The following is a 26632-nucleotide window of genomic DNA, read 5'->3' on the forward strand; positions in this document are numbered from 1 at the left end:
CGGTGGAGTGGTGGAGGGGGAGAGAGAGGGTACCAAGTTTACACAGACCACAAGGATACCGAGGACAATCTTACAGATGGTGACAAGCAAATGCATGTGATCATCGTACATGCCAAGTATATTCATAACATGTAACGCGTGGCAGAGCCAAAAAATTTATATTAGGGGGACTATTTAAATTGCAAGATTTTGAATTAAATAAATGTGAGCATACTTTCATATTTGATAAAAAGTTGGTAAATTTTATAACAAAATTTTAAGAGTATTCAACTTACTAAATTAAATCCATGATTTGATAAAGATTCTAAATAAACAAATTATTTAACATTAGTATATATCTAGAGTAGCCTTAGGATCTCATAGAGTTTGCACCTAAGAAAGTATTAAGGAAAGATTTTCAAATAATTTTTTTAAACAAAATTTCAAAACTCTTTCAAATAAAATATATTTTATTTAAAATTTATATGAATTAAAAAGGAAATTTATGCTAATTTTAATAGAAAGTTAACTAACTAGAAGTAGATAAAGAAGATGTTTTGTAATTTATATTAAAATTTCTTGCAAAATTTGGTAATTTTTTTAATCATTGAAAATTAGTCATTATGTTTTTATCTTTTCAAACCAAAAAATGATTTTTATTTATGATTTTATTTTATTTTTAAGTTTCTAATAAATTTTTTATTATCAATATTTTTAGGAGGGCATCATCCTTTTTATTTTTATTTTTAAAACCCAACACATAAATATGAATTCTAGATTTAGGGGGCATATAGATTTTGATGGGGCATATTTTTTGTCACACTTTATTGTACCAAAACTCATCCAAAATTACACTAAAAGGTAGCCCATTTGATGGATTTTGGCCCAAAAATCCTCTAAAAAATATAAAAAAAAAAAGAAAAAAGAAAAGAGACCTAACTCGATGATATAGAAGTTTTATGAATCATGAAGATTTCATATTTGATCTATAGAAGTTTCGTGATTATCTATCCTAAAAGCACTATAATGCATGAGAGGAAATCTTTGTTAGCTTTGAATGATACAAACTTAGTGTGCATATAGTTGATGTTATCATATTGGTATGTAATCACATGAAAAGAGTGATAGTTTCATAGGAGGAATGCTACAATAAAAGAATGGAGACTTTTAGAGTTTGATTGAAGCCATTGAGAGTTTTAGGATGGAGAGGAGGTGCAAATAAAGATAACCTCAACAAAGAGGAGAGATAATCACCAAGTTGATGTAAAACATGTTTTTGTAGCTTTCAGATATAGAAAAAAACCCAAACAAAGATGATTTATTCTTGGTTTAATCGTTATTTTTGCTACATTTGTGTTGCAATCCGAGACTTCCTTGCATCCCTACTGCATCCACTTGTGTTGCACCTTCATTGCATCCTCTTGTACAATGCCGCACCCTGTTAAAGTTGAAGTCATCCCACATCAGAAGAAGACAAAAATATGGGAGCTTCCTTTTGCTATAAAAGGAGGTCTCCACCTTTTATACTATTCATCCCCAAAAAAGACTTTCATCATTTTGTAAGTTGTTATATTCTTTCCTCTTAATTAAGAGAGAGGTTGTAATTTTGTTTTCATATAGTGGATATTTTTCGATCTTGCCCCATGAAGGTTTCTCTCATATGAAGAAGGTTTTACCATATAAGTACTTTTTCCAATTATTTTTTTTTATTATTCTATTTTCAAATTATTGCCATGGGTATCATTTCATAACAATGGTATCAAAGCCTAGGTTTAGGACAATAGGAAGTCTAGTAAAGTTCTATCAAAAGGGCTATAAGAGCTTAAGGAAAAAGGGTTTTAAGTGGAACCATTGTGACCCCTCTACTTTCATAGAGACTTTCCTAGTGTATTTAACACATACACTTACTACTATTTTGGGTTACTATTCACTGTAAAAGTTAAACAAATGACCATGAAATTTGAAATATAAAAATTCAATGAGAACAATTTTGGGTTGTGGAAAATAAAAATGAAAATTATCTTAAGGAAGGAAAATTGATTACAAGCAATTGGTGAAAGGCTAGAAAATGGTGAAGACAAAAAGTGGGAGCAAATGGGTGAGGATGCTGTTTCAAACTTGCATTTAGCAGTAATAGATAATATACCGTCAAACATCTTAGAATTACTATCAACAAAAAAAAAAAAAATTTGGGATCTTTTGAAAAACTTATATGAAGCCAAGTCATTGCATAACAAAATCTTCTTGAAAAGAAAACTTTACACTCTTCGGATGTTAGAATCTAGTTTGGTGACTGAACACATGAACACCTTGAAAACTCTATTATCTCAATTATCAACTATGGAGTATAATATAGAAGAGAAAGAATGGGTCGAACTTATACTCCAAAGTCTACTTGATTCATATGATCATCTCATCATAAATTTCGCCAATGGTGCTTTAAAGATAATGCTAGTCTTTAATGATGTTGCGACTATTGTACTTAAGGAAGAAAGTAGGAGTAAAAAAAAGAAAGATAAAATATCATATTCTCAGCAAATTGAGGCTTTAATTATTTCTAGAGTAAGATGAGCAAAATGTGGTTCTAGTGGGAGTTACAAATAGAATAGGTCAAAGTTGGAGGATAAGAAGAAAGTTAAATGTTATCACTGTGGAAAATAGGGACACATAAAAAAGGAGTGTTGACACTACTAAAGAGGGGTAGAGAAAAACATGAAAGAGAAAGAATTTGCGTCATCAAATACTTAGAGTTGTGTAACAAGTACTTCAAATAAATGTGAAATCTTATATAGTGAGGCAACAACAATTGCAAAAGACCTAAAAAGATTTGTTGAAGTTTGTTTAATTGACTCATTAGAAACATGGCACATGACTTCTCATAGAGAATGGTGAACTTATCTCAAGAGGATCAATGTACATGGGTAATGATTGTGCCTTAGAGATTATTGGCATTGACTTCATCAAAGTGAAGATGGATGATGATGTGATTTGCATTATTTCAGAGGTACAACATGTGAAGGGCTTAAAGAAGAATTTGTTGGGACAATTGGATGACCTTGGGTATGAATTCCTTGTTAAAAGAGGAATCATGAAGGTTATCAAAGGTGTACTTGTGGTGATAAAGGTAGAGAAGATTGTTGCAAATCTATACATGCTGCATGAGAAGACATATCAAGAGGTGAGAACTTTTGTTGGAAACTTCGGAGAAGAATTTCCATTGAGGTGACATCACAAACATGTTAGAAAATAGATTGAAAATTCCCTCTGATCAAAAGTTGCTTCATAGACTCAAAACTGCAAGTCTACCATTTTGTGAGCACTATGTTATTAGTAAGAACATAAATTAAGATTCAGTAGATCTACTATAAGAAGTAAGGACATTATAGACTTGGTTCATTTTGACGTTTAGGAATCACTGGTCACATCTTTTGGAGACACAAACTATCTGGTGTTGTTTATAGATGATTATTCCAAAGATGTTAGGTTTACCTCATCAAGAGAAAGCCAAATGTTTTTCCAATATTCAAAACCTTTAAAGTGCAGAAGAAATTTGAAATGGGAAAGAAGATTAAATTTTTGAGGACAAACAATGAATGAGAATTCTTTAGCTAGGAGTTTGATGAATTTTATAGTAAAAAAGACATACAACAATAAAAAACTATTTCTTATACTCCACAACAAAATAACATAACAACACAAACAAATAGAACTTTTACAGAAAGAATGAGAGCTATGTTGAATACTGCAGGATGACCCAAAATAAATTGGGCTGAAGCAACCACAATTGCATGCTATTTAATGAATATGTCTCCATTAACAACAATTAAGATGAAGACACATATGGAGATGTGGATTGGTAAGCTAGTAGACTATTCCTCCTTACACATATTTGGGCGTGTTGCTTATGTGATGTATAATCACCAAGAAAGAATAAAGCTGGATCTAAAATCTAAAAGATGCATATTCTTAGGGTATGCTGATGGAGTAAATGGGTATCGCCTGTGGAATCCCATTGCCTACAAGGTTATAATTAGTAGAGACGAAATATTTGTAAAAGACTTGCTACAAAGTGAAGAAGGAGATAACACATTCATGAAAAAAAATAAATACTATATGTTTAATTGGAAACAAACAATTAGAACAAAAACAACTAGAATCTTCTAAAGTAGTTCCATAGCACAATGAACAAGTACCAATTGAGTCTGAGATACCTGAAGTGCAGCGGTCAATCTAAGAAAGAAGAGAACCTTTTTGGCACTCAGAGTTTGTTATCACAACTGAGGTTACATGTTGTTTTCTTATAAAAAATGGAGAGCCTTCAATTTATTAAGAGGCCATAAAAAGTTTAGATTCATCTTTATAGATGACAACAATGCAAAATAAGGCTAAAACCTTGTATAAGAACTAAACATGGAAACTTGTGTCACTACCACCTAGAAGAAAGCTATTGGAAACAAGTAGGTCTATACAATCAAATGTTATAGCAATGACCAAGTGGAACAATATTGTGCAAGACTGGTGGTTAAAATATATGCTAAGAAAGAAGGTGTTGATTTCAATGCGATTTTTTTTTTCTTGTTCTTTAACTTACATGAATTCGAGTAGTCCTCACCATGCGTGTTAGATTTGATTTACACCTTGAGCAATTAGATGTGAAAGCTGTGTTTCTCCATGAAGAGCTTGTAGAAGAAATTTATATGCTCAAACTGTAAGGTTTTATAAAAAATGGGAAAGAAAACTTAGTTTGAAGGTTAACCAAATCTCTATACGGTTTAAAACATGTACTAAGATGTTGGTACAAAAGATCTGATTCCTTCATATTAAGTCTTGGGTATAATAGGCTCAATTTAGATCATTGTACATATTATAAGAGGTTTGAGAGTGATGATTTTAATATTTTGTTGTTGTATGTGGATAACATGTTGGTTATAAACCCCAACAAAGATCGAGTGCAAGAATTAAATACACAATTGGCTAGGATGTTTGAAATGAAGGATCTAGGATCAACAAACAAAATTCTAGGGGTGCAAATTCATCAAGATAGATAAAGCAAGAAGATTTGACTATCATAGAAAAAATAATTGAAGAAAATTTTATGCCATTTCAACATGCATGATTGTAAGCCAGTTCTATCCTATTTTATGTGAATTAAAAATTATCTTCAAGTATGAGTCCTAGTAATAAAGTGGAGAGGATGAAACTATCTCGAACACCATATGCATTAGTAATGGAAAGCTTAATGTTTGTTATGGTTTGTACAAGACCAAACATTCCACAAGTAGTAAGAGTGATAATTCGGTTCAAGCAATCCTAGGGAGAGAACATTGGAATATATTTAAGAGGATCCTTAGATACATTAAAGGGACTTCAAATGCTGTATTATGTTTTAGAGGATCAAAATTCATTGTTGAAGGTTATATTGATTAAGACTTTGCAAGTGAACTTGATAAAAGAAAATCTACTACAGGCTATGTGTTCACCTTTACAGGAGGAATTGTGAGTTAGGTTTCAAAACTTCAAATTGTTGTGACTCTATCTATAATAGAAGTAGAGTACATGACAACTACACAGACTTGAAAAGAAGCTATTTAGATTAAACGGTTATTAAAGGAGCTTGGGCACAAACAAAAGAAGATTTTCCTATTCTGTTGTAAAATATCCATATAAAGGACAATCTAATAGACGCCTTGACAAAACCAATTAATACCGATAAATTTAGTTGATGAAGATCCTCTTATGGCTTGGCAGTAACGTTAAGTAGCATGTGATAAGGCAAGATATAGAAGAATGACTTCAAGTGGGAGAATGTTAAGGTTGAAGTCACCGATTGATTGATTTTTCGTCGTTTTTTGGGTCAAAACACAATTTATAACCTAATTCACTATTCTAGAGTAGCTTGTAAAACCCAATCAAAAAGTGTTTTTAGTACAAACTACTATAGTATAATGGTTTTTAGGTGTCGTCTACTAGGATGGATTATTCTCGATAATTAAGGCTTAAATGAGAGGAGAAGAAATGATTGTGATCAAGTGAAATTGATTTGAAATTTTATGGGGAAAAATCAATTTAACAATGGTTTTTAATTGAGAAGAACAATGAAATGTGAAATAGAAGAAAATTAATAGGAAATGAAATTCTCGGAGTTAGAATTTTCTAGAAAACAAATTCCATGGTGAATAGATGTTGAGATCTAATTTTCATAAAGTTAGATTGAAAACCTAAATTTTCATTTAAATTGATTTTTTATTTAACTTTAGGTCTAGATCTAATTTATCTTCAAATTAGATCATTTAATGCAAGAGATTAATTCAAATCATAAATTCAATTCATCTTAAATTATCTTCCAATGATTCACACAATGCAATTATTCAATTTCATAAAATCTAGCTTTAAGAATGTAATGAATCTACCTAGTTTGCATTGTAGTAGTCATCCAAGACAATTTGAAGAGAAAAATCCCCAAAATTCAATTAATCAATCAATTGGATCAAATTACCTTTGCAAATAAGCTAATTTATCTAATTCACCATAGATCTTGCCTCTAGATCCTCTTTCCTTCGAGAAAAATAAGATTTAGCCACTCATGCTTAGAGATTTGGTCTCACAAGACATGTTTGGCTAGTGAGAAAATGATAGAAAATGAAGGAAAATAGAGAATTCTATTGAAAGAGAAAATCTGGAAAATTCTACAATTAGAAATGTCCAAAAGATCCACTTTTACATGAGAAATTCAAGTTTTTATTTATAGGTCAAGGTCAAGTGGGCACTTGGCATCATCTAAGAGGACTTTCAGAAGCTTCTTCATCAACCAATCTGGGGTTTAACAACAAGATGACCATTTCGCACGAGTTCAACCAATTTTGCATGGTTATGCGAAATCAAGAATTCAATAACAACAGTTACAACCTTCTGGAGCATTTCACATGATTGTGCGAAATTTTTGCCAGCTTGACAATTCTCTTTAGCTTGCAACATAATTCCACCTTCTAGTCCATTTCACATAGTTATGCGAAATGGAAATATTTGATTTTTGGCTTTCTTTTGTCATTTTTTCCATTTTCTTCTTCTTTTTCCACTTCAACTACCTCCAAATCAACTCAAATCCCAGTCCAAACCAATTGCATGACTTCTTTAATTACACATTTGGATCATCATCAACATTATTTGTTCTCTTCAATTTGATTCATCTCTTTTGTCACCAATTTATCAAATTTATACCTTGAAATGACTTCAAAACTTCATAAAACTTGTTAATAACTCTTGTAAGGGCAACACCATGTTAATTGAGTGTTTTAGACATAATTACTACTAAAAAAATGTGAAACTCATGAGAATTATTATCTAAAATATGCTCTTTTTGAGTAGTTATCATTTCCCCTAACCAACACATTGCTAGTCTCTTAGCAATTGTATGACAAAAGGAAAGAAAAACAATACCAAAAAAAGAAATCATACGTCACATAAGCAAATCATTTGAAAAAAAAATCTTTGAAATTTCCATAGCATAAATGGTTGATAAACAAACACACCCTACTATCCATAGGTATAAAAAAAATCCCAACTTATTTACTATCTCTAATAGAAAGAATGTCATGCAAATCAAGGTATCAAAAACATATCTATCTTCATTCCCCAAACAAGTGTTGAGTGTAATTAAGCTAGCTCCCGAATATAGTACTCAAAACTAATCCTCCCCCAACCTAACTCAATTGATTTCAAACAACAAAAATCATTATCTCATAGGTCAAGAACGTACCTATCTTTATCTTATTATTATTATTATTATTATTATTATTATTATTATTATTATTTTCAAAGGACTTATTGTAGGAGTGCAATGCTAAAGATATCTCCAAGTATATGGTCCATGTAGTGAGGATTCATCGATGACTCCCAACCATAAGGCATAGGGCACCAAGTTTATATGACTACTTAACCAACCACTAATTCCTTGGACTTTACCCTGGACTCCTCAAATTGGGATCCAATACCTTAGCACCTACAATTGAGCTCATACTCCACCTATCCACCCATGTAATGAGCATTGAGGTCGGTGGCTCCCAACCAAAATGGCTTAGGGCATCGAGCTTCAAAGACCTTTGGGCCATATACCTCTCAGACTTTGCTCAAGTTTCAAGGCAAGCATAACTCATTTTTTTTTTCATTCATTTTTTTTTTTAAATTGGGCACGTTGGCATCTTTTTAAGGTGTCTCAACTCAATTCAAGAGTAATCAATGTTACAAGACAATTAAGTCCAAGTCTTAAGGTTAAACTAGTTTTTCATCTTATATCCGAGGTCTAGAGTGCATAGTATGTGTCAAGACTCAAATAAAAATGACCATTTGGAAAATGAAGACTTCAAAGTTAAATCAAATTTAATTCACATAGCAAATCTTCTAAGATCAAACAAATAAACTAGTATTCTAAATCAATTTTTTTTTTCAAATTAGGTTTGCTCATTCATCAATCACAAATGCTATAGTCATCTCAAAAAATTTCACTAGATAAGTCACAAATGTGATTTATGAAAAAAAATATTCTAGAAAAACTAACAAAACTAACAATATATTTCTTTATCTTCCTTTTTAACCTTCTCTCCAACCTAACTTGTACATTGTCCTCAATGTGTAATGAAAATATACAAAGAAAGGAAGGGAAGATACCTCAATCTCTCATGAATTTAAGCTTCAATAGCTAAAACAAAAATAAGATCACACATAAGAATTGTTGGATATGAATGACATAAGAGAAGAAAATATGAAAACAAATCTATTAAAAACCAAAAAACTATGTTAGAGACACAATGTGTGAAGTAAAATCAAGGTATAGATGATGACAATATCCAAAGAAAACATGATTTCAATGATAAGCCAATGATTCACATGGAGTTTTTTAAAATTTCACATAAATGTGCAAATTCGACAAGAAGGTGAAGTGTGTTGCAATTACTCTTTTCTTTTAAAATAATTTGACACAATTATGCAAAAATTCTCATGTATATGAGAATTGGTCAAGAGAGCTCTATCTTATTGTAGCATTCAACAGAATTTTCGCCTAGTCATGTGAAAATTCGCATGATCATGTGAATTGGTTTAGAGGCTTAAAATTGCTGCAGTCATCCACATCAGTTTCGCATAGTCATGCGAAATGAGACAGAGACTCATTTTTTTTGCATTTTCAAAACTATGAAAACTCCCCTGTTTTTTGCATGAATTCTCCTGTTTTTACGCGAATGTGCAAACCGGTGATGGGCCATTAAAACTCATTTTTCCTTACTTCATGCATTCTATCCATCCAGAAAGTCCTTCAAAACACAAATCAAAGAGTTGAGATGAATTTATTTAATGGAAACTAAAAGAAAACTCAAAAAAATCAAAATTCAAAGGAAAGTAGAGAAATGAGAAACCATTAGGCTAGCTGGCCATTGTCACGACTAAGCCCATTAACCTTTGCATCAATACTCGATTTGGATATGGTTTGCAAACAATGAATGGACCAACTCCTTGGTACTTAAGCTTTCCTGGAAAAATATGTGGCTTGAAATAACCTTCTTTGAACTTATTCTTTTGAATAAGTTGGTTATGCCATTCCTTGAGCTTCTTTTTTATAGTCTTTGAATTATTATGCATATCATGCTTCATTGTTTTCACTTTCTTGAAGCAGAAAGACCATTTCATTAACTTCAAAGGTTGAATTTCTTCATTGATCCTCCAAACTTCAATCTGTTTATTGGAAATTGTTTCACCAAGTTTTGAAAAATTATCTTCAACATTTTCTTTCACTAACTCTTCCATAGGAAATTCAATCAAATAAGCCTTCATAAGTTCCTCATCTTTGGTACCATGCTTCTTACATGAATGAAATTTTTTTAGTTCAATTGTCATGTTACCAAAGGTAAGTTGCATCACCCCACTTTGACAATTAATCAATACATTTGTTATGGCAAGGAAAAGTCGGCCAAGTATAATAGGAACATGGTTGAGTCCACTAGTTCCTTATTCCATATCAAGCACCACAAACTCAACTGGATAATAGAAGTTATCGATTTGGATCAACACATCTTCAATAATTCCTCTTGGAAATTTAATTGATCTATCTACCAATGAAAGTGTGATGGAAATAGACTTTACTTCTCCAAGCCCCAATTGCTTAAATACCTTGGGAAGAAGATTCATACTTGCTCCCAAGTCTAAAAGTGTTATTTTCATAAAAGTGTTGCCAATATTCACTGAGATAGTTGGACATCCCAAATCCTTATACTTGATTGGGGTCTTCCATTGAATGATTGCACTAACTTGTTCAGTCAAGAAAGCTTTCTTTTTCAAATGCATCATTCTCTTTATGATACACAAATTCTTAAGAAACTTGACATAGGTCGGAACTTGTCTTATCATGTCTAGGAGTGGTATATTAACTTTGACTTGCTTCAGAACTTCAAAAATTTCAGTAGCATTATTTACCACATTTCTTAATTGAAGAGCTTTTGGAAAAGGTGGAGATAATAGCTTGTATTTCTTCTTAACCTCTTCATTAACAATCTCATATTCCTTTTATCTATCATCTTCATTCACTCTTTTTCATTTTTCTTGTTCTTTCACATTTTCTTCTTGTTCCCATCTTTTATTCTTTTTTAGTTTTGGCATAGGTTGATCAACTTGCTTACCACCTCTTAAGGTAATGACTGCCTTTACTTCATTTAATTTAGCAGAATTTTCATTTTTTTTTTCTCCAATGTCATGAGCTCCACTTGAATTTTGTTGAGGTTGTGAAGAGAATTTTCCTTTTTCTTGCACCGTATGCATACTTGTGAGTTTAGAAATAGCAAGCTGCATATTATCAAATTTTTTTTATGTGAGATTGGTTTGCAAGCTATCAAATTTCTAATTGAAAAATGTCTCCACATGATCTATCATTTGGTTTACTTGGGTATTGATATTCTTTTGATTACCAATAAAATCTCCCAAAATTTTACTCAAGTTTACAATAGCTTGCTTAACCAAAGAAACTTATTGTGGAGAGTCTTCCATGAATTGTTGGCTTTGTAAGTATTGGCTTGAAGAAAATTGCTCTTGTCCACAATTCCATGACATGTTCAGATGATTCTCAACAAGTCTTTCTCCCATAGCTGGTATTGTAGGACAATCACTCACTTCATGTTCTATAGATTGACAACTAGAACATTGCTCCAAGTAAATTGGATTATCTATTGCATTCACTTCATGAAATCCCTTAGCTTCAAGTTCCTCTAGCCTTCTTGTCAAAGCTATCATTTTAGCTTGTAGATCAACATCTTCATTCAACATATACATTCCTCTTTTTGAATTGCTTTGAGATCGACTTGGACTTGTGTAAATCTCTTTCATGTGGCTCATCCCATGACCTTGATATTTTAGCCACATAATTCAAAAATTCAAAGGCTTCATCGAAACTTTTGCTCATAAAGTCACCTCCACACATGGTTTCTAGCAATTACTTCATAGTTGGCAATATGCCCTCATAGAAGTAACTCACCAACATCCATGTGTCAAAACCATGATGAGGACAAGCATTGACTACTTCTATATATCTTGCCCAACAAGCATAAAATTTTTCATTGTCCAATGCCACAAAGTTGGTAATTTTCCTTTTCAAGCCACTTATATGATGTGTGGAAAAAATTTCTTTAATAAGGTTGTTTGTAGTTCCAACCATGACCTTATGTTTTGGGGCCTCAATGAGTTGAACCACAACTTGACATTATCCTTCAATGTGAATGGAAAAAGCTTCAATCTCATAAGCTCTATGAATGCAGTCCCTTCTTGAAAAGTATGACATCTTCAAAATCCTTTATATGAGTATAAGGATTCTCATTCTCCATTCCATGAAATTGAGGGAGAAGTGATACTAAGTGAGTTTTTATAACAATAGGCTCATTAGGAAGAACTATACATGATCCCACGCCTATCCTTTGAGGATGCATATATTCTCTCATTGATCTAGACATGTGAGAATTATCATTGTTTGGTCTATGATGACTTTGCTAGTCTTCCTCTTGATTTTCCATTTCCTCAACAATTGGATCACAAATCAAAGATGATTAGCAATGTAAGTTCTTTGCAATCTCTCCCTCAAATTTTATTCTCAATGTAGCATGCGATGGAGAGCCTACAAAACAAGCCAAGAAAAACCAAAACAAACCAAGAAGAACGAAAAGAGAAGTAAAAGAAAAAAATGGAATTTAAAAAAGAAAAAAAAAAAATGGAGAATCAGTAAAGAGAACTTCACCAATCTTGTGATGTGGATCACAAGGGCTAATCCTCACCAATAAATTTGCCTCAATCACCTTGGCACCATCCCCAACAACGGTGCCATTTTTGATCGATTGATTTTTCGTTGTTTATTGGATCAAAACACAATTTATAACCTAATTCACTATTCTAGAGTAGCTTGTACCTGATCAAAAAGTGGTTTTAGTACAAACTACTATAGTATAGTGGTTTTTAGGTGTTGTCCACTAGGATGGATTGCTCTTGGTAATTAAGGCTTAAATGAGAGGAGAAGAAATGATTGTGATAAAGTGAAATTGATATGAAAATTTTTGGTGAAAAATCAATTTAACAATGGTTTCTAATTGAGAAAAACAATGAAATGTGAAATATAAGAAAATTAATAGGAAATGAAATTTTTGGAGTTAGAATTTTAAACAAATTCCATGGTGAATAGATGTTGAGATCTAATTTTCATCAAGTTAGATTGAAAACCTAAATTTTCATTTAAACCGATTTTTGATTTGACTTTATGTCTAGATCTAATTTCTCTTCAAATTAGATCATTTAATCTAAAAGATCAATTTAAATCACATATTCAATTCATCTTAAATGATCTTCCAATGATTTACACAATGCAACTATTCAATCTCATCAAATCTAATTTTAAGAATTTAATGAATCTACCTAGTTTGCATTGTAGTAGTCATCCAAGAGAACTTGAAGAGAAAAATCCCCAAAATTCAATTAATCAATCAATTGGATCAAATTACCTTTGTAATTAAAACTCATTTCTCTAATTCACCATAGATCTTGCCTCTAGATCCCCATTCTTCCGAGAAAAACAAGATTTAGCCACTCATGCTTGGAGATTTGGTCTCACAAGGCATGTTTGGCTAGTAAGAAAATGAAGGAAAGTAGAGAATTCTATTGAGAGAGAAAATCTGGAAAATTATACGATTAGAAATAAAAAAAACTCCCATTTTACATGAGAAATTCAAGTTTTTATTTATAGGCCAAGGTCAAGTGCACACTTGACATCATCTAAGAGGTCTTTTGGAAGCTTCTTTATCAAGAAATCTAAACTTTAACAACAAGATGACCATTTTGCATGAGCTCAACCAATTTCGCACGAGCTCAACCAATTTCACATGGTTGTGAGAAATCAAGATTTCAATAGCAGCATTTACAACTTTCTAGAGCATTTAGCATGACTGTGTAAAATTTTCGCATGATCATGCTAAATCAGCTTGACAATTCTCCTTTAGCCTGCAACATATTTCCACATTCTAGTCTATTTTGCATAGTCATGTGAAATGGAAATATTTGATTTTTAAGCTTTCTTTTGTCATTTCTTTCATTTTCTTCTTCTTTTTCCATTTCAACTACATCTAAATCAGCTCAAATCCCAGTCTAAACCAATTGCATTACTTCTTTAATTATGCATTTGGATCATCATCAACATTATTTGTTCTCTTTAATTTGATTCATCTCTTTTATCACCAATTTATCAAATTTATACCTTGAAATGACTCCAAAACTTCATAAAACTTGTTAGTAACTCTTGCAAGGAACAACATGTTAATTGAGTATTTTAGGTATAATTACTACTCAAAAGATGTGAAACTCATGAGAATTATTATCTAAAATACGCTTTTTTTGAGTAGTAATCTGTCACTCCACATTGGAAGAAGATAAAAAGAGGGAAACTTCCTTGTGCTATTAAAGGCGGCCTCCACCCTCTATACTATTCATCCCAAAAAAGGGCTTTTACCCTGTGGAGGTTTCCTTCATATTAAAAGAGTTTTATTATGTAGGTACTTTTACCAATTATTTTTACTTATTATTTTATTTATTGCTCTATTTTTTTTATTATTCCATTTTTAAATTATTGCTACCGGTATCATTTTGTAACACAACCAACCAGTCATACTATACCCCAAGACCTATGCTCTACCCTCACTACATCCTCTTATATAGTGTTGTAACCAACTAGTCACACTACACCTAAGCCGCAAGCTTGTTTTACTATTGCCATCTCAGGCTACAACCCTTTCATCATTTACTTAACTAGAAGAATTATCTTCTAAGTCTTTCAAGCTATACTTTCCTTGTCAAAGGTGTGCACCTAAGGCGATGTTTTTTTGGCTGTTGAATCTTGAAAACAAGATGTCGATTCCCTACCACACCAAGGTTGATACCTTGAGGAGGGAAGATCTCTTTTAAGGACAACGCTCTGTCAAGCCTCAACTAAACAATTTGATAAGTATCTATTTCCTATTTGTTTTATTTCTTATTTGTTTAGTTTTGGGTTAAGTCAATTTGTTTAGTTATTTTAGACCCTTAAACCAACACCTAGCTCATATAGAATAATGTTAACTTAGGGGTGAAATTTTGGCCGCATAGCCTAAATCTAACCTAAAGTTTAAGATTCAAGGTTTTTTAGTTTGAGTTCAATTTAAGTTACATTTGGATTAATGATTTAGACAACTTGAAACTTAGATTCAATATCTTATGATATTCATAATTTTTTTTATTATATAATATTCAATTTATATATTTCAAATATTTTTTTTTTTGAAAAAAGAATCAAATTTATTTATATTATCTATAATCTTGTTTTCTAGAAAGATAAATAGATTATTTCATTATTTGATCAAAATGTGTTTTATCTAAATTTTGATAAGATATAATTAAAAAAGTCATTACAAATTTAAATGGATTTACCATGTAATTTGAATTTAATTTATACAATTCGAATAACTCACTCAACCCTAGTCTATCGCGATCAAATCCTGAATCTAACCTTAGTCTATCATGATCAATCCTAGTTTAACCTAAACTTGATGATCAACTACATGAATCTAACCTAATCTTGAAACAAAAAATATTAAGATTGAATTGGAATTGGGTTTAACACCTTGAGTTAAAGATGAAGTTGAGTTTGAGTTTGATTTCGGGTTGACACAAACCTCACTCACCCTACTTGACGCATCACACTTTAGGACATATCTAAAAGAAGTAAATTAAAATAACTTAAGAAAAATCTTTATGACATCACTATAAAAGGAAATAAATCAAAATGCTAATGGAAATAAGTGAATTTGGGGAGGATTGAAAGATTTCTTTTTTCCTTTTTTTTTTTTCCAAAAACTAGTTGGACACAATATTTATTATATCCATTTTGATGTTGATGGAGAATGTAAATTTTTAAAGTAAAAAATGTGGATTTTCCTTAAGATGGGACATAATAAATTTTAATATTCATAGAAAAAGTAAATGTTTATACATCCTTGAAATATTTTTAGATAAAATTTGAAACTTAATATTTCATAATTTAAGATGAATAAAATTGTATTTTAATGATTTCTCAAATTAAAACTTATTATTTAATTCCATTTTAATTATTAAGATTGTTAGCTAAAATTAGTTTAATTTTTAAAAATTATTAAATTTTATATATTCATATATTTAAAAAGAATTTATGAGAGAAATATAGGAGGTAAGAGCTTATGGTTAGTATAAAGTTGATAAAGAAGTTGAGTTTCATGCAACCAATGCACAAAATTATTTTGGACAAAAGGTGATTTTGTTTATTCATTTCTTGAAGTTAATTTTAATTTTAATAATTGCATGAAAAAAAAGTGATGAAAGGCAGTTGAACCATTTAATAAACTAAGATTTTAAAAATGTTATATTTTAATTAGTTGATTAATTGAACTATTAAATTAGCATGTATAGCCATCAAAATTAAGAATGCTAAAAATTTAATTAATGTCCTATAAAATTTATTTTTACGTTTAAGAGTGTGTTTGGTAGTTATTTTAGAAAGTATTTTTTGTTTTTTTAATACTTGAAATGTTTTATTTTTATTTTTTAAGTATTACAAATATTAAAAACACTTTTTAAAATTACTATCAAATGCACTTTAAATAGATTTTGATATCATTTAAGATATTTTTTTATTACTATGTAGAATATCATATTTATAACACATTTTTATAATGGGTACAAAGAGGCTATGGATCGGGTGTTTAGAGATTATATTAAAATATGATTCAAAGTAATCTTCAAATCCATATGTTATAAGCTTCTAAGAAAATTTGACCTAACTCCATATTCTATATACCTTTGATGACAAAATAGTTTGCTCCATTTGATTCTTTATAAATATAATAATATTGGTAAATATAGAAGTTCCAAATAGCCTCCATTAATAACTTTATAGAATTAGAAATATTTTATTATAGCAATATGTGAATATTTTTTAATCAACTTCAATCTCTAAACAAAATCCGTTGTTCTTTGCACACTATTTGTTAGAGTGATAGATTCTATAAAAATTATTAATGTATTATTTGGATGCCTACTTGCAATTATTTTTGTAGTTTTATTATAGTTTTTAATCACTCATCCTGAAACACTTTTATTTCCCATATTTGGTTTATCAAAATTTAATAAAAAAAAATTCATTGATTGAAAGAATCTATTAAATTTAATAATTTAATAAAAAAATAACATGATAATGACAACCTTTAATTTTTAGGGTGGTTGAAAACTTTGTAATTTTTGTATACCATTTGAAGCAAAGATAAAAGTTCGCATTCATATGATAAAAGGGTAGGATAATTAAACTTAATGCAATAAAAAATTCCTTAAATAAAAAATGTTCTTTAAAAAATATCATATTTTATGTTCTTAAGATTAGAAAGGAGAAAATAGTTTTCATGATTTTTTGTTTTTTTGTTTTACGGAACAAAATATCGTTATGAAAAACAGTTACCAAACATGTCTCATGTCTTTATAAATTTTTTTTTTTTTTTTTTTTTTTTTGGGGGGGGATTGTTATAAAAAATAATTATTATAGGAAGAATGATGGAAAACAAAGTATTACAGTAAAAAATAATATTTAGAAATATGGAAAACATGTTCCCAGCCAAACATATCTAGAGTTTCCTTTCAAGAGAAAAAGTTTAAGGTCATTTTCCTTTTGGGAAGCCTGAAAAAACAACTGGTCTTGTCTCAAACTAAATTATGTACCTTCTATCCATCTATGTATTATGTTGTTCCAAGCAAAACTCATCCCACAGTATTCATCGGAGTATTCCAGGACTTGACACATGCTGCATGAACAGACCACCGAAAAGTCGCAGCATCAACGTCGGTCACCGTCTTGTTGGTGGCGGTGGCCGCCTTGAACCGCCTCCAGTCACGGTGGACAGCCTTGAGATCAGCCACCTTGGCGCTAATACTTCTGCAGCAGTTAGCATGGACAGTGGTGACTGCCCTAAAGTCTTTGCTATCTTGGCAAAACCCACTGAAGTAAAGGGTGTGAAGGGCCCTTACTTCAAGACCCAGCTGCCTAGAAATGCCCTTCAGCATAAGGTCTGATAGTACATCTTGTTCTTTCTTCCCTGTGGAGTTGTTCTTCATGGCATACCAGGTTTGAAAGAGGGCAATGGTCTTGTTGTTTGATCGGACGAAGTAGAATCCGGTGTTAATGGAGTTGTCTTCGGGCCGGTGGCTGCTGAGGAACTTGTCGGTGCTGATTTGGAGATCTGCAGTTAGGTTTGTGGTTAACCTTGGAAATGGGTTCCTCAGCCAACTTACATCCGTGTCCTGTGTTAAAGCAACATTATCATTATTGTTAGCTTTAATTGTTGCTGAAAAATGTTAAAATTTTAGTAGAAATTGATCTAAGAAAACAATTCTATCCATCTCATCTAGGGCTCCTTGATTCGAGTTTCAAATCAATACAAGCTCTTAAGAATAAAACAATCAAACCAAGTTTAACTAACTATATTTTAATATTTTTTTAAAAAATATAAATTGTAGCAAAATTTAAAGGATCGTTAAAAATCCAATTTCGAAAATTTAGTCCTTTTAAAAAATATGAATTGTAGCAAAATTTAAAGGGTTGTTAAAAATACAATTTCGAAAATTTAGTCCTTTTAAAAAATATGAATTGTAGCAAAATTTAAAGGGTTGTTAAAAATCCAATTTCGAAAATTTAGCCCTTTTAAAAAATATAAATTGTAGCAAAATTTAAAAGGTTGTTAAAAATCCAATTTAAAAAATTTAGCCCTTCATCATTCTTTTGATCTCATTTTGATGCAAATGACCTCATTTTTTCTTATAAAAATAACCATTTTTTAAAACATACATGTAAATACATGCAATAGTTAACGATATTTATGTTTAAAATAAATTACTCTTTAAATAAAAACATGGAGAGGTTAAATTCACAAATATAATAATCATTTAATCATTTTTGAACCAATTAATTCAAATTTAAATAGTAAATGAGGCAAAATAAATTTATATCTCTATAGAAAAAAATATAATAATAATTTGAAATTATTTTATTAAAAATCTAAAAAGAAAAATAAATAAATGTTACTATATATGATAATATAAATTATAAATGTTACAAAATTTAATTCGTTCAAATTGAGCTTTGCTTAAAAAAATTTAAATCAAGTCTAACCTTAACCTTAATATTAAAAATGATAGTTGAAACCGACTAAAAATTGGGTTGGGACATTGACTTCACTATTTTGTTTTTGGAGTGAAAGTCATAATTTGGTATTTATTAAAAATAGATTAACAACCTCCTAAATAAGTTCAAAAATATTATGGTGGGGTGGACCTCCTCAAATAAAAAATCCCTTCCCGTTGGATCAAGTAGTTAATAGTAGTTGGAATTGAATCATCTCATCTTCTTATCCCATCTGCTTAGCCATTCGTAGTCATTGATGTGAAACCTAATTTCTATCAATAATTTAAAAAAATAAAAAATAAAAGACATAAATCAAATTAAAATTAAAAATGGAAAAGCAAAATACTAGTGATTGTCAACTCAAAATTCTTCAATTTATAGATATTTATTTTATTTGCCTTGTTTCTTTATATATATATATATATATATATATATATATTCCATTAATTAAAATTTAAAAGTAAACAAAAAAGAAAAAAGAAAAAGGGAAATCTTAGCTAGGTTTAAAACTCACTACTTTACATTTATCTTTCTTTATTTCTCTTTTTTTTTCCCTTTTCTAGGAAATTATTATCTTAATATTATTTGTGTGAATAATGTTTAAGGCTTAGTTACTTCTTTCCTATTATTTTTTCCTTTTTTTATTAATATTCTTATTCATTTTCTTTGAATATTATAGTCTTCTTAATTTTAATATATATATATTTTTAAAATTTATGTATATAAATAATATTATATAGTAATTATCATATGCTACATTTTTTTTAAGAAATGATAAGAGTATGAACACATTTCTTCTAATTTTATTATATTAAAAATTCATTTGATGATGATTTTAAAAAGTGTTTTTAATATAAAGAGTGTTTTTGAAAAAAAATTATGTATTTGATAAAATTTAAGCACTTTTACAAAAAAATTTTTTTTTTTTTAAATTACTTTTACTGTTTTATAAAAAAATACTTGATTAATGATTATGTTAAAAACATTTTAAAAAATAATTTTAAAGAAAATAGTTATCCATAAAACATTACTCAACACACTTTAATTCTATCTTTTTCATCTTTTAGGAGTCCATATTATATTGACTATTGACTAATCCATTAAAATTCCATATTAAGAAAAAAAAAACAAAAAATAAAAACAAAAAATAAATCCACCATTTTCACATGACACAAATCTTCATTTTAATTCACAATAAAAATTCAGTATAAAATAAAAACAAATATTCATTATGAAAAAAGAAAAACAATCTAACATTATGTATTTATGTTAGTGAAGTAGAGCTAGATTTTTTGGCTTCAATTTTTTTATTTTTTATTTTCATTTTAAGTTTATATTTTAATATTTTAATTTTTATTTAATTATTCAGGAAGTTTTATTCAATTGTAGTAATAAAGTAAGGATACGATCGAGGTAAATTACCCAAGAAAGTTGAATTGGTTAACCACCACTTGATGATATGATAATAAGGATTCAAACAAAGAGATTTTTTTTTTTTTTTTTAATGTGAAAGAAAATAAATATTTTTTATATTTTAATATTAAAAATTTTAAATTAAAAGCTATTTAAATAAAATTATCCTAACAAGATCATTAACTTCATTAAATTTTTAAAAAGTTTTTATTTTTTATGAGCAATTATAATATATGATATTAGAAAATATCAATTTATAATAATAAAAGAAAATTCTAATTTTGCCTTTTTTTTCCCTATAGGATGATTTAATTTTTTCCTCAACAAAATTGCATGTATAATTAAATAAATCCCATATTTCAACACATAAAATAAAATTTACTCGTAAAAATAAATTATATTTTGTTTTGAAATATTTTAAAAAATTAAAAATCAAAAGGAAAAAATAAATAAATAAAGGATATGGTCTGTTTGGTTAACGTGGTTATTATAAGTTGTCAATCAAAACGCCCCACTTTTAATGTTTACATTTAATTAAGCTAATTAAACGGCAAACAAAAGCCTAACTCCAAAAAATTGGACCAAAACGGTGTCGTTTAGTAATAGTACGTACCGTGAAGATGAAACTGTAGCCACGCTCGAGCACATGCAGGAGAAGGAGAGTCCTTCTCCACATCATCTCGATGAAGTCCTCCGACATGTAAAGTTTCTCCCCCTCCATATCTCCGTCCTCGCTCACCATTTTGTAGCAGTGGAGTCGCCGGAAAATGCAGCGGTCGTACGCCGTCTGGTCCCCCGCCACCACCAAGAGGTGGTCCGCCATCTCCCTAGTGCCTTCTCCGATCCAGAAGCTCTCCAGAAAAAGATCCAGCATCGATGTGTCGTCGCCTTCGACATAGGCTTTGTTCACTATTGTGATTATTACAGTCTTGTTGGGCATTGATGCTTTGCTCAACGCTGCTTCGAGATCGTCTTGAGGCACCGCCTCGAGAGCTTTCTGTAAGAAAAAAGAGAAAGAAAATGGTGTAACATAAAATAATGATAATCTTTTATTTTTTTGGATTTTGAGATAAAATGAGGGAAACCCTAATGGAGAATTAATGGAGACTTACAGTGGGTGGTTGGGGCCATTGGAAGGTCTGGAATTGACAGGAGAGGCAGAGATAGACACCCTCAATAAGGAGTAGAGCAACGGCGAAGTTCCCAATGGAGTTCTTGGGGCAATCCATGTTTGCATTGCAATTCCACATCGAAAAGCCCTAGCAAATACTGGATGATTTTGTGTTGAGAGAGAGAGAGAGAGAGAGAGGTGATTAATTTGGGTAGGACAGTCATGACCCCCACCCTCCCCCCACAAAGGGAGAAAAAAAAAGGAAAAAGAAAAAGGACAATTATGATTTAGGACCGATTAAAGTAAATAATCTATCAAAATCCTATAGTTTGCAATGTGAATGTGTTTGTGGGTCTTCATCATTTGACTTTTAAATAATTCTTTCCTATTTTTCTCCGCTCTTTATTGAAGTGTCACATTTCTTCCATCTCTTAATTTTTTTTCTAAAATATTTTCTTTTTCTAAAAACTTTTTTTTTTTTTAGAAAAATATTTTAATATTTTTCCATTTCTCTTTTCATTAAAAAAAAAAAAAATTGAGAAAGGAAAAGGTAATAAACATATTAATAGACTTTTAGTTATATCTTTCAATTTTTTTAATTTAATTTAATTTTTATATTTTATAATTTAATAAGTTAAATTTCAAGTAAAAAGAAATATTTTCTATATTTTAAATTTATTTTTAGTTTTATTTTATTAATTTTTATATTAAGAGATTTTGGGAATATCTTTTTATTTTTTAAATTTAATTCAATTTTTATATTTTATAATTGAATAAGTTAAATTTCAGTAAAAATAAATATTTTCTATAATTTAAATTTATTTTATACAATTTTTATCTCATTTGGTTATATTTGTGTAGACCCCCATTTGGGGGCTCATTTTCTACAGCTTACCTTTTGCCAAATGTCACCATCTAGGGGAAGCCACGTGTCACGTTTTGACTAGCTGCTAGGGAATCAGCCTTGCTTTTTGGGAAGCAAATCAGAGGCTGACACGTGGAGGGGTCTTCCAGAAGGTTCCTGCAGGCTGTTAGGAGGAGCGGAGGAGAGAGAAAGAGGCTACAGGCTGGAGAGTAGTGCTTTTGGGGGATGGTTTTCTGTAGGTTGTTAGAGGAGGGGCAGATCCGGGATAAGAAAAAGGGATTTTTTCTGGTGATATTCTGGGTAGCTGTAGAGAGGGGGGAAGGCTACCAGGGACGGCTTTCTGGTTTGGGGAGGGTGAGAGAGCTGCAGGAGAGAGGGCAGATAGAGATTTTGAGAAAAAAAGGAAGCTGTGAGAGAGAAAGAAAGAAAGAAGGAACGAGGAGAGGGAAGGGAGCTTGCGGGTTCCAGAGGTTTTTGAGTGAGAGCTTGAGGGAAGAGAAAGAGAGGTTGGGTCTCAAAGAAGGAGCAAACCAGAGGTTTGAACTTTCTGGGGAGGCAAGCTGCGACAAGGAGGGAGAGAAATTCATTGAGAGAGCTGAAATTTGATTCTCGTTGCTTAAGGAACCAGGTATGTATTCGGTTTTCCCCTCATCTCTCATGATTCACTGTTTTTCATAAACATTATGCTGTTTGGAGTGGATACTGAAGGCCACTGTACGTTTGTTGGGATGAAATCTTGCATTCATGTTCAACATTGCTGATGTTGGTATGCTATGTTTTTATTATGAAAATGTCTCAATGTTGTATTTAAAATGGATTTTCTCACCTAATCAGAGGTTCATGGATGACTCATGAAGTGAAACCTTTGAGAGTCATTTTTACTCGTTTTCTTTTGTGTTTTTATACTCCATCCATTCTTTTCTCCGTTTCTGGGCCTTGATCAAGGAACCAGCTGTGGGAAAGTGGATCCGGTTTTGGACTGTGTGCTCCTTCCAAGATCTGACATGGGGAAAAGGGACTGTGACTGGGGATGAAGTTCTATTGTGAGGTTCAAATGAGGCTATCAGGCTTCATGACTGGGAACTTGGGGGAGTTTGGCTGATGGAGTAAGATAATGATATGTAGAGAAGATTGATGACTATGGAGTCTGAATCTGAAAGTGTTTGCATGAGAATATACGCCGCGGAGAAATGTCATAGAGAGATGGTGATCCTTGTGACTAGTCGTTTGAGAAGAAAGATAGCCGAAAGTCGAAACAGAAAAGAACGTTCACAGGCTGATTTTGGAGATGTTGAGCTCCACTCAATCATCCACCAGGTGAGATCAATGGTACAGTTAATATTGCAAACCTGGTCTGGGGGGTTTCCACTACCTAAGGATGGTGTCGTGATGGCTCTCATATGCATGCAGTGCATGCATTTTCTCCTCACAGCACTCTCCTTACCCACTATACCATGCACCTCCACCTAATTGATTCCCATTCTTCACGAGCTAAAATCTCCATACCACCCCCCTCATGCGTATCATCACTCAGGCATACCCATTTCCTACCTTTTCTCTCTCATCACCAGCCCATCACCAAAGCCGAAACCCCATCTTGTCCATTGTTTCTAAGGCGATCAGATTTGGAGCATTTGTTCTCTCTATATGGAAGGGTCGAACATGGTGATATGAAATCTGGGTTTTGTTTTTGTTCTGAGGGTGATCGTGATGCTGATGATGTAATCCACGGTCTTGACAATATTCCGTTTTTGGTTATGACAAGCGTAGGCTGTCTGTGGAGGGGACAAAGGATGAACGTGGCCGTCACTGGGAGGGTCTAGGTTAATGGCAAACCGGAGATCCATTAAAGCATTGTTTATTATCAACTTTGATCCGATTCAGACAAGATATGAGACGCAGGAAGATGCCACTTAAGCTTTTGAGTGTACACACATGTGCAAGATATTAGACAGGGTGGTGTCTGTTGAGTATGCATTAAGGGATGCCAGCATGAGATGCAGTAATGCAGTCTAGTTTTGCAATCGCGGGCCCGCATGTATAGATGTTATTTACATGGGCACTTTTCCTCACCACTTTTTGAACCATTGTACTCATGACCGAGTCCATTTTCCATTCATGTACACCACCTTACCATCTTTCATACGTCAATGCACCCATTACCAAACCTATCACTCCACCATCCCCCATTGGACCACATCCTCAAATCCACTTTCTTTCTCTATGTCATCTCCACACCCATTAAACCTGTTTTCTTCCCATACTCCTCTCATTCGTTTTTCTCAGTTTCTGGGTTGTTAAACTTGAGGGAAAATGATGCATGCAATCTGTGCACTAGCTCACGTGATTGGCTCAAAGTTTGGGACATTGGGATATGATGCTCATTGCCAAATCCCTTAAAAGTTATCTGCTGCGTATGCCTCACTCACCAAGCAAAAATAGGTCCATGTGTTTTGCCGCTTTGATCATGGGGAATGATGCCATCGAAGATGGGATTTGTCCTTGTAGCTTTGACGTTACCTTGTTTTCATCCTCATATACAGTCGGGTTCGTAATGGATGTGGATCTTCGTGCATTGAAGGATTCGTTGAATGATTCCAACACCAGAAGTCTTATTCGCTGCTGGCATTCTTGCAGCCAGAATTCACTGTCTGGACTACTGCATGAAGGTTAAACCCCAGATCGCATCACATACTCTTCGCCATTATCTTCTCTGAGTCTTCTATGGCTTCCCGGGATAAGAAATGGCCAAAGCCCTCCACTAGTTGCGGTATTCGAATGCTCTCCGATTTGAATCGTCCAACTGCTTCAGACCCCGACGGCGACTCTGATGGCCGTCAGGAGTACTACACCGGTGGCGAGAAGAGTGGGATGCTTGTCCAAGACCCTTCAAAGGGTAATGATGTGGATGAAATTTTCAATCAAGCTAGGCAATTGAGAACAGTGAAAGGCCCCATGATAAATCCTTCATCAAGCTCAAGAAGTTTTACTGGTGCTGGAAGATTACTTTCTGGGGAATTAATACCCACCGCTCCTCAACAGCCAGAGACTGGTATTCATGACATTGTCTTTTGGAGTAACGGCTTCACAGTGAATGATGGTCCCTTGAGGAGGTTAGATGATCCTGAAAGTGTATCTTTCTTAGAGATCCTCAGAAAATCGGAGTGTCTAAAAGAGCTTGAGCCTACAGATGGGAGGTCCTCTGTTCATGTCAACCTCATAAGGAGGGATGAGAACTGCCCCGAATCAGAAAAGACCCGGGTTCCATTTCAGGGGGTGGGACGGCCTTTAGAAAGCAGCAGTGCAGCTCCAGAAACTCGAGTCCACTGTTGCTCCTACTCCTCTTAGTACCGCTCCATCTCCTAACATGGGACTGATCTTGGATGAAGCATTGTCATCAACCTCGATCCTGCTCGGGTCGTCTGATAGAACCCACATGATTGCTCACTTCAACTACCACCATGCCCTCACTGACATCCGCGCCTATCGAAGACCACTAATGACAACAAGCTTTAAAGAAATAAGAAATCCTCACGATGTGGATGTCAAGCTTACTTGAGGATACGCCCAGCAGCCTGGTTATGGAGTACCAGCCTCATGTCCATTTGGGGTACAGGATCCATGTGCTTTATCCAATGGCGTTGCTGCTCCTTCAGCAGTTCAAATGGCCATGTTTGCACGTGATGATTTGGCGTCTATGGAAGGCTTGGGCATAGAGAGCAAAGCGATAAGTGGGTTCCTCTTCGTGTTGAGGTCTTTTCAAAGGCAGAATGTTCTACCTCCTGACGCAGTGACTTCAGCTGGTCCTGTTGATTCTTCATGCATCAGTTGGGGTTTCTCTTTGCCTTGTGTCTCGTCGGGAAGCATGGAAAACACTTCAGTGCCGCTCATGGACCCTCCAGATGTGGTTGATGATAGTTTCTGAATGATCTTTTGAGGAGCCAATTAATCTCGGGTCGAACTATAAGGTTAAACAAAGGCTTGACGTCGACTCCAATACCCCACTATGGCAACCTCGTCAGCTTCGGAGTGTCGGAAGGCACACGGTGTCAAATCAAGAGACAACGGGCCAACACTTGGAACAGTCTGCTCATCCACAACCTGGGTCGAATTGAAACAAATTATGCTTGAGAAGCTAGGTGATGATTTGCCCAATGAAGGTGTTGGGAGGGGGCAAGAAGGTGAGTCATTCTCTGAGTAAACTGCTAAAAGAGGATATGAATGGCATGGCGGCAACATATGGTATAAAATCTAATACGGTTGAAATAAAAATATGGGACAACTTTGAAATCCATGGAAGAGGAACAGAAAGCTACTGGTGAAGATGAGGATACCATTAGTGGGGTTAATAATTCTGCCCAGAAGATTCCGGGGTCTTTGCGAGCATTAGGTTCAAATCTTGTGCAACTAGTATTGGAAAAGGGAGAGCCTGTTATCAAGCAGATGGTGAAGGAAAAGGTTATCAAGAATACAGTATAGGGTTCACTTGGTGGCAAATCAATCAGTATTGTATTTGAGG

General features: G+C 32.5%; 1 protein-coding gene and 1 pseudogene across 1 annotated transcript; one reads left to right on the forward strand and one right to left on the reverse strand.

Moving 5' to 3' along the window:
- Positions 1-17151: 17151 nt before the first annotated feature.
- LOC117931946 (uncharacterized protein At1g28695-like) lies at positions 17152-21366 on the reverse strand. Its single transcript, XM_034853014.1, has 3 exons — positions 21250-21366; positions 20751-21134; positions 17152-17844 (listed from the first exon to the last, which is right to left on the reverse strand). Exons 1-3 carry the CDS (start codon positions 21364-21366, stop codon positions 17305-17307), a joined length of 1041 nt encoding a protein of 346 aa, XP_034708905.1. The 3' UTR covers positions 17152-17304.
- Positions 21367-24813: 3447 nt separating this feature from the next.
- LOC117932652 lies at positions 24814-25723 on the forward strand (annotated as a pseudogene).
- The last annotated feature ends 909 nt before the right edge of the window (positions 25724-26632 follow it).

This window comes from Vitis riparia, chromosome 15 (genome assembly GCF_004353265.1).
Source record: "Vitis riparia cultivar Riparia Gloire de Montpellier isolate 1030 chromosome 15, EGFV_Vit.rip_1.0, whole genome shotgun sequence".
Lineage (NCBI taxonomy): Eukaryota > Viridiplantae > Streptophyta > Magnoliopsida > Vitales > Vitaceae > Vitis > Vitis riparia.